The following is an 8,450-nucleotide window of genomic DNA, read 5'->3' on the forward strand; positions in this document are numbered from 1 at the left end:
ACCCTGTTGGTACCTTTTCTTGAACTCATCGACGATCTCGTTCCAGGCAAGCTCCTCCATCGGGTTGGCCCCATTGAACCATGAAGAGAGCGTTTTTTCCATAACGCCAATTCCGAAGTTCGCCGTCTTGTGTCTCAGTGCGAGCTCTAACTGATGGAGGAAGCCCTGGACTTTCTCATCCACGAAGCCGTTGGCAAGCGACTCCTGGTAGACTCCCTGGATCGCTTCTTTAACCTTCGGGGCGTCTTCCTCACTAACACCGTTCACACCAACAGAAAATACAGGAACGCGCCCAGATGCGTCAAGTCCCGTATTCGGCGTGAAGGAGGATCCCAGGCCGCTCTCGATCAACGCACGGTACATAGGTGAGCCATAACCGTCCAAGAGTAGCGAGGAGAGAATACCTGCAGAGAAAGTCTCAACCACATCCCGGGAATCTCCCATATACCAGGAGGTAGACGTCTTGAACTGTTTGTCTTCCCCAGAAAATGTGTCGATGGGTCCGGGCACGGTGATGTTCACCGGCCCATTGCTAAGATCCAACGGGGACTTGACTGCGGTATCCGCCGCGCCTTTCTCAAAGCCATCCAGGACCGCACCAATCTGCTTCAGGTGGCCGCTAAGAGGCATGTCACCATAGGTCAAAAACTTGGCGTTGCTAGGATGATAGTTCCGCTTGGAAAAGTCCACCAGTTGCTTATAGGTCAGATCGGTGATATACTGAGGGTCTCCACCGGAATTGTTGAGGGCCGGAATGATGCTCTCCTTGTACTTTATGTAATAGAGGTAGTTTGCGTCGGATATTTGACCCTTCATTTCGTTGTACACGACACCCTTAAACAGAACGTCTTCGGGTTTGCCCTCTGGACTTTGTGTTTGAGCTGCGCGAGGGTCCTCTGGTCCCAACCGCCACCCTTCCTGTCTGAAGTCTTCCTCCTTGAGAAGAGGGTGGAAGGTAGCATCCAGGTAGACTGAAAGGAGGTTCTGGAAATCCTGTTGATTTGTCGTAGCGAACGGGTAGGTCGTGTGGTCAGACGAGGTGAAAGCGTTCATGAAGTTCGAGAGTGATCGGGGCAGCATCTTGAAGAACGGGTCTCGGATGGGGAATCTGAGAGAAGAGCCATCAGCTATCGGTCTCGCCGTGACCAGGCCAGTCGCGCAAGGGAAACTCACTTTTCGCTGCCGCATAATGTCGTGTGCTCCAAGATATGAGGGACACCTGTCGCATCTGGAGGATTCGTCTTGAATCCCACGCCAAAAACATTGTTCTTGTCTTCCCTTGCGACGTGAAGATAGTCCGCGGCTGTCTTGTCGTGTGTTAACCGTATTGCCGTCAGGTGCAACTCTGGAACGTGCTTCTTTTCCTGCACTGTAAACCCATGGAGCTTCTCCCCCACTGCAGGATAACTGTCCAGGCTCGTTACGGTCGACGCGGCCCTATGCTGATGGTATCGGGATAGAACATTGGTCGGCGTTGATAATCGTCGGGGGGCGAGAGTGCTCGGTTGGCGCAAGAATGGCACTCGGCCTTTGCCTGATGCTAAAGAAGAGCGAAACATCATGTAACGATTGGATAGACGAGAGGTAAAGCGCCAGCTCGACGCTCGGGGAGATATAGTCGGTCCTCCCAGGTTTCAGAGAGGCTTTAGCGAGTCGGTACCGGAGAAATCGGGAGAGCCGCGGACCGGGATTGAGCGCAACACCGTACGCCACGAACTATGGAGATGGAGGACGACGTACGGATGGATAGAAGATGAGGGACGGGACAGAGATAGCCTTCAGATGAAGGAACAAAAAATATAGACGCGAAGGAGAGAAGAAGAGAGCAACAGGCGGTTGGAAAAAGCAGGTGACTGCGCACCCCGATGGGGAAATAATGCCAAGGGCCATTGCCCGATGGGGGATAGCGCAGGTCAAGTGCGCATTCCCCCCCCCTCTTACTACTACTTGACTAACTTACTCTTGTCGACCGACTGGATTCGATCCTCCCCCAGGTCCTCGAGTCGACAAAAGGTCTCAGTCTGGCCACTTTCTCCTCTGTTCCCACCCCCCGCAAATTCACTCGGGTTCCGTCCGGAAGATCCCTCTCGCTTGGACCTTTTTTTCCTTCCCATCCCCTGTGGCCTGTAGAACTGGGTTGCTGGGGATCGACCGGATCCATTGCCTCCGAATTCTCCAAGTCTAGGTAACGACAGACCGTCTCCGCCCGTCTCGAGCGTGAAATATCCGGGTCGAGTACTTTCTGTCGTACCAGCTAGCTTTTGATCCGGCGCATCGTGAAGTTTCGTCCTCCCTTGGTCGATTTGCGTCAGATCTGGTTCTCTACCACGTTTCTCCCACCGTCCCGGCTTCGCATTTTTCATTTCCGTGGGCGACCACGCGACCACGCCGGCAAACCCGCAACCCGACAACCGCTCCCTCGGCTTCCAGAGCAAACGTTTCATGATGTCGTCTGCCGCAATGTCGAAAAAGAACAAGGGGAAGAAGGTTGCGGATCCCAATGAGACGTCGAAGCTGCTCGCGGCCAAGATCTCCCAGTTGGAACAGGATGCGGCCGGAGAAAAAGATCAAGAGGCAGAAATCGGTGCGTCACCATATTCTCATTTTATCATGCCCTGTATCCAACTCCCTTCATGATGACATGGTTCTGTAAGACGGGTCACTGACCGCCAACCACCGCAGAACGTGAAGTCAAGAAAGCCACCCGAGATCTGAATCAGTTATTGAGCAACATCGAATCCCCTATGACCCGACTGGAAACCGTTCACAAGAAGTACACAGAACTTTTGGCCGATATGAAAAAGTTAGATCGCGACTACACCAAAAGCAAGAAGCGAGCAGATCAGCTGCAAAAGGACCAAGACAAGGGAAAATCAGAGTTAAACAAGACGGTCACCATGAAGGATAAACTCGAGAAGCTGTGCCGAGAGCTGACAAAGGAAAATAAAAAGGTCAAGGTGGGTTACTGAATTTGCGCCGTTCCCTGCCGCCAGCGCAGGCTAACGGATAGGTCCACAGGACGAGAACAAGAAGCTCGAAGAGACCGAGAAGAAAGCGCGCTTGATTGTCAATGAACGTCTCGACTCCCTTTTGTACGATATCCAAGACGTCATGGCGGCCAAGGGCAATCCGCGCAGCGAGAAGCTCGATATCGATCTGGACGAAGCGTAAGCTCCAACCCCGACTCACGGCCTTCTAATACTGAATTTCGACTGTATAGTCTACGCGCCAAGATCAAAACTATCGGCGAGAAGTTCGAAATGCGCGAACTGCATTATCGGTCTCTTCTACGCAGCAAAGACGCCGAGATACAGTGCCTGACGGCCAAGTATGAGGAACAGCGCCGCGCCGCTGAGAATGAGGCTACTCGTTGTCGTGCTCTTAGTTCGCAGGTGTCGACGTTCTCCCATACCGAAGCAGAACTTCGTAGTCAACTCAACATCTATGTGGAGAAGTTCAAGCAGGTATGCCGGACGTGGAATCCATCTGTTTTGGTTTTCTGGTAATAATAATATGACAGGTGGAGGACACTTTAAAACAACAGCAACGAGCTCTTCCTGACTTTTCGCAAAGAGATGGAAGAAATGTCAAAGAAGACGAAACGTCTAGAAAAGGAAAATCTCACCCTCACTCGCAAACACGACCAAACGAACCGAAACATCCTTGAAATGGCCGAGGAACGCACGCGAAACCACGAAGAACTCGAAAAGTGGCGCAAGAAGAGCCATCACCTCGAAGCGCTTTGCCGACGCATGCAAGCTCAAGGTCGGGGCCAAGGTCTTGCCGCTGAGCTCGACGGAGATGACGAAGGCACGGAGAGCGAATACGAGGAAGACTATGAGGATGAAGAAGATGACGAAGAAATCAGTGACGATGAATACGACCTCGACAGCACGGACCGTGAGATAAACGGAGATCGAAACGCGACACAGCAGCCTGAGAAGCCCGTCTTCGGACCACCGCCGCCCCCCAACCTTCTGGAGGCGCGAGCCAACGGAAACAAGGCCATGATAAATGGATGCCATTAGCAGATTTTGAAAACTGTTTTGTGTGCTTTTGCATGGGAGTCTCGTGGCTGTTTCCTCGTCGACTGAGGAAGCATCACCGTATGATCGAATACTGTCCCATTTCGTTGTTCGGCCATTGTCTTGATCGAATACATAAAAGACAAAAAAATATCATGGGCAAACCTGTACAGGCAATTCTGTTTAGTTGTGGTGCTGGGCGCGATGCGAGGGTGCATAACACTACGATGATCTCGTAGTTTGGAGACTTTCTTAGTAAAGCTAGTCGTCAATGCTCATCTCTTCCAGCTAGCTTTGAGGCGCATGTTTATAATGTTGGTCGTTGCTCATCGTGGTCTTCTTTTGGATTTTGTTCAATCTACTCCTGTACTTGTATATGCTAGATCAACTGACCATATCGAAAGGCATCTCTGGTATTTACTATGCTATCATCGCAGAACTATTCACATATCAAAAGAAGAGATTCGTTCGTCCAAGAAGAGTATACAGACCGTCTATAGCTTGCTCGATGGAGTAATCTTGATATAGGATGCATTCTGCTGCATCACCTCCACGGCCTGCTGGACCATTTCCCGCACGATGTCTCCAGCCGGCTTGATCTCCTTGATGATCGCAGACACATCACCCATGAGGAAAGGAATGTCGACATCCTTCTCGTTGTGGAAATCATGCTCGATTGGTACAATGCCCTTGGCGGTCAACTCGGCAATCTCCTGCGGACGCTTATGCCAGTCCTTGATGTAGTCATTCGGCAGCATGCGCAGCGGCCGTCCCGACACGACGAGGGTCCGGGTGGTCTCTCCGTACTGCGCACCGACAACCGCCTCCTTGTGCAGCCGGCTGGCGCCGCTCTCCACGGAGGCCACAAAGCGGGTGCCCACCCAGACGCCGACGGCGCCCAGCGCCAGCGACGCGGCCAAGCTGCGGCCGTCGTTCACACCGCCAGCGGCGACGACCATGGCGGGCTTCCCCGTGAGGGGGCTGGTGTACTTCTTCGCGACGTCGACGACGGCCGGCACCAGCACAGAGAAGGGGATATCGCCGGTGTGGCCGCCGCCCTCCCCACCCTGGGCGCAGACGATGTCGACGCCCAGCTTCAGCGCCTTCTCGGCGTGCTTGGGGGCGCCGACCATGTTCATGATGAGGATGCCGGCGTCGTGGAGACGCTTGATGACGTGCTCGGGGGGCACGCCGACGGCGGAGACGAACAGCTTGGCGCCGTGCGAGATGACCACGTCGATGAGCTGGTCCAGCTTGCCGTTGGTGTAGTCGTGGTTGGTTTTGCGGGCGTTTCCGCCGACCTGCGGGAGAGCCAGGTCGACGCCGAAGGGGAGCGAGGGATCGCGCAGGCCCGCTTTCAGCTCGGTCAGCATCTCGGACAGCTGTTCGGGCGAGTAGCCCAGCCCGCCGACGGTACCCAGACCACCGGCATTGGAGACGGCGGCGGCCAGCGGGGCGCTCGAGGCCTTTGCCATTCCTGCCAGCAGGACGGGGTGCTGGATGCCCAGCAGTTGGGTCAGGGGGGTCTGGATGGACATTGCGACGGAGGTGGACGAAGAATTGAAGCTATGGAGAAGAGGAAGAGCTTGTAGAATAGGTTGTGTCAGGATGGAGCTGCTGGCTGGTGGCCTCGTGAGGCAGCTTTCCTTAAGAATGGAAGTAAACGTGGGCGGAAGCGTTACCCGTCGGTATCAGAAGCGATGAGCCGCGGTTCAGGGAAGATCAGAGGGAAACACCAAGGACGAGGGACGATCTAGAGGCGCTAAGGTCGCCTTCATAGTGTCTGGCGGAGCGCATAAAGAGGCATAAACGGGGGGGAATAAGAGCGAAGCTGGGGAGACACTGCGGGGAAAAGAAAGCTGTCGTGGCCGCCCGGACCGAGGCACTTCCGGTCTATCCAGGTCACGTTTACGGAGTATATGTCCAGAGCTGTCTTACTATGATGATAAGTCCATTGTTGAATCTCTTTTCTTTCTGAAGCTCATGTTGAGTTGTAGGGTATTTGAAATGAACGTCCACTATCACGATAAAGTATTTGGAGTACATTCGGACGCTGTCAGGGGACATGATGCGGCCATCATCTCTGGTAAACCGATTCGACTCTTTCACCTACTCAATCCGATAATACTTAGGCAAGACTCCATAATTTATATACCGTTTGTGTCTCTAGACTACCTCACTATCGCTCTTCCCAAAGCGGTATTGTAATTACATCACGTGACAACACCTCCCGCGCAACGCCAAAACACGCGTGATTCGCGTTCCATCCAGACTTCCACTCCAACTCCAATTCTTCTCTCTTTTGCCCTCCCCCATTCCTCTTCGAACTAGTGTCGCTCAACAGAGATCTTTACTTTGAGCACATCCACGCGAAACAGCGATACCGCCACATTATGGCTATCAATCCGACAGAAAGCGAATTCTTGCGTCCTCCAAGGTCAGAAGTAGCTCCGAGATGCCTTCTCCAATTCAGCAGTCGCCTCACATGTAGCGAAAGATCTACGATCGGCTAATACAACTATAATGCACAGCGACCAAGAATATCCCCCGGTCTACCGCCAACCCTCTCACTATAACCCTCTCGATACCTTCAAACTGCCCTCCGGCCAGGAGCGCCACTATCAGCAACAATATGGCGATATGTATTTCTTGCGACTGGCGAAGCTGAAACCCGCGGTGGAAAAAGTGGCAGTGGATGCGTGGGAAGGCTTCAGTGTAATACCTCTCCCAACGACCCGGCCGATTCCGCATGCTTTGTGCTGTGAGACTGACGACCGTTCTTGCGGTTAGATCGCCGGTGAACGAGCACGTCGTGTAGACCGCGTGCTCGATGTCAGGCAAGGTGAACTCTGTTGGGTGGCGGGGACAATCTACATGGACATGCCGCTGAAGCCAAATATTCTGGACGACCTGACCAAGGAAGTACGTCTAGTGTAATTGCCTTACACCAATTATCCTGCTAACACGCCTAGAACTTCACATTAGCCCCCCCGCCCCGTCGTACCTATCTCGATCCCGCCCACCCTGAGTTGACACAGATCATGTTGGAAGATGAATCCGGCCGCCTACGCCTAACGGGGAGTATGTTACAGTCCACGCAACTAGCGACGGGTGCAATCATTGCGGTCCTAGGGACTGAGAACGCCAATGGTGATTTTGAAGCCATCGATATCAAAGTTCCGGATCTGGCTCCGCAGCCGCAGCGGTGGGAACGCGATACAACACAGGCGTCGCAAAAGACTCCAGCAAAAGGCAAGATCGCGTTCGTGAGCGGACTCGGGATCACGGGAAACTCCGGTGACACGATTGCGCTCGATCTCTTGACGGATTACCTGCTTGGCTATATGGATTCCCCAAGTATTGGCGACAACGATCGTACAACTTCCGATGCCTCCAAGATCACCCGGCTTGTCATCGCGGGAAACTCCATTGGAACGAGCATGACCGTCGATGCAAACGACAACGGGAGCGGCCCAAAGAAGAAGAATGCTCCCAAGAAGTACGGTTACGACGCCTCTGCATACAATGCCTCCCCAATCACACAGCTAGACTCCTTCCTCGCTGAAATCCTTCCGAGTATACCTGTTACCCTCATGCCGGGTGCGAGCGATCCGGCAAACTTTTCGCTCCCTCAACAGGGCATTCATCGGGCCATGTTTCCCCAAGCTAGGGCCTACTGCGCTCCACCTCCGACTGCAGGACAGGCACCAGAGCCGGGCTGGTTCGATAGTGTGACCAATCCATGGGAGGGTGATGTCGAAGGATGGCGGCTGTGGGGGAGCAGTGGTCAGAATGTGGACGATGTGCTGCGTTATCTGGACTTTGCCGATGAATACGGAACGGGTGAGTCCGCCAACGGGGACGCTGAGGCCCGCATGAAAATCATGGAGGCCATGCTGCGATGGAGATGCGCTGTACCCACCGCACCCGATACCATCTGTACGTCAAGCCCGCGAATTCATTTAACACGTCAACTGCTAATACCTTCTAGGGTCATACCCATTCCAAACAGATGACCCGTTCGTCATGCAATCATGCCCGCACATCTTCTTCGCGGGGAATCAACCCCAGTTCAAGACTGCAGTGATAGAAGGCGATTCGCCGCTGAGACTGAACGGAGGCGACACGGAAATGACGGATGCCGACGAGGACAACTCTGGGCCCCGTGTACGACTCTTATCGATCCCATCCTTCTCGAAAACTGGCGAACTGGTGCTGGTAGACGCCGAGACCTTGGAGGTAGAGGTGGTCAAATTCGGGACATTTGCCGGTAAAGAGGATAAGCAGTAATGATGAAGACGCATATGCGGTGTATAGGTCTAGGCATTAACGCAAGAGTCGGTTTCGAGTACTTATAGTCATGACTCTGTCTGGGGACGCAAAGAAACCGTATAAAGAGTAAGTGTTGGTAACAGTAGAAAGACT

General features: G+C 53.5%; 4 protein-coding genes across 4 annotated transcripts in view; 2 read left to right on the forward strand and 2 right to left on the reverse strand.

Moving 5' to 3' along the window:
- Positions 1-1,559, reverse strand: part of cym1 (pitrilysin family metalloprotease cym1) — a gene marked incomplete at both ends in the record, with an annotated part of 2,882 nt that extends 1,323 nt beyond the window's left edge. Inside the window, 2 exons of the mRNA XM_001214588.1 lie at positions 3-1,108; positions 1,174-1,559. Coding sequence (XP_001214588.1) covers positions 3-1,108; positions 1,174-1,559 — 1,492 coding nt within the window. The remainder of the gene's footprint in view (positions 1-2; positions 1,109-1,173) is intronic.
- An 886-nt stretch (positions 1,560-2,445) lies between these two features.
- Positions 2,446-4,028, forward strand: ATEG_05411 (taxilin; the record flags this gene model as incomplete). Its single annotated transcript, XM_001214589.1, has 5 exons — positions 2,446-2,584; positions 2,683-2,957; positions 3,019-3,167; positions 3,221-3,464; positions 3,552-4,028. The coding sequence occupies 5 exons, from the start codon at positions 2,446-2,448 to the stop codon at positions 4,026-4,028; spliced, it is 1,284 nt and encodes a 427-aa protein (XP_001214589.1).
- Positions 4,029-4,569: 541 nt separating this feature from the next.
- On the reverse strand, positions 4,570-5,563 carry ATEG_05412 (nitronate monooxygenase; the record flags this gene model as incomplete). The annotated part of the gene is made up of 2 exons (XM_001214590.1): positions 4,570-4,714; positions 4,833-5,563. The coding sequence occupies 2 exons, from the start codon at positions 5,561-5,563 to the stop codon at positions 4,570-4,572; spliced, it is 876 nt and encodes a 291-aa protein (XP_001214590.1).
- An 855-nt stretch (positions 5,564-6,418) lies between these two features.
- ATEG_05413 (DNA-directed DNA polymerase delta subunit POL31) lies at positions 6,419-8,315 on the forward strand (the record flags this gene model as incomplete). Its single annotated transcript, XM_001214591.1, has 5 exons — positions 6,419-6,462; positions 6,557-6,740; positions 6,816-6,947; positions 6,998-7,964; positions 8,017-8,315. The coding sequence occupies 5 exons, from the start codon at positions 6,419-6,421 to the stop codon at positions 8,313-8,315; spliced, it is 1,626 nt and encodes a 541-aa protein (XP_001214591.1).
- Between the last annotated feature and the right edge of the window lie 135 nt (positions 8,316-8,450).

Source organism: Aspergillus terreus, genomic scaffold (genome assembly GCF_000149615.1).
Source record: "Aspergillus terreus NIH2624 scaffold_7 genomic scaffold, whole genome shotgun sequence".
Lineage (NCBI taxonomy): Eukaryota > Fungi > Ascomycota > Eurotiomycetes > Eurotiales > Aspergillaceae > Aspergillus > Aspergillus terreus.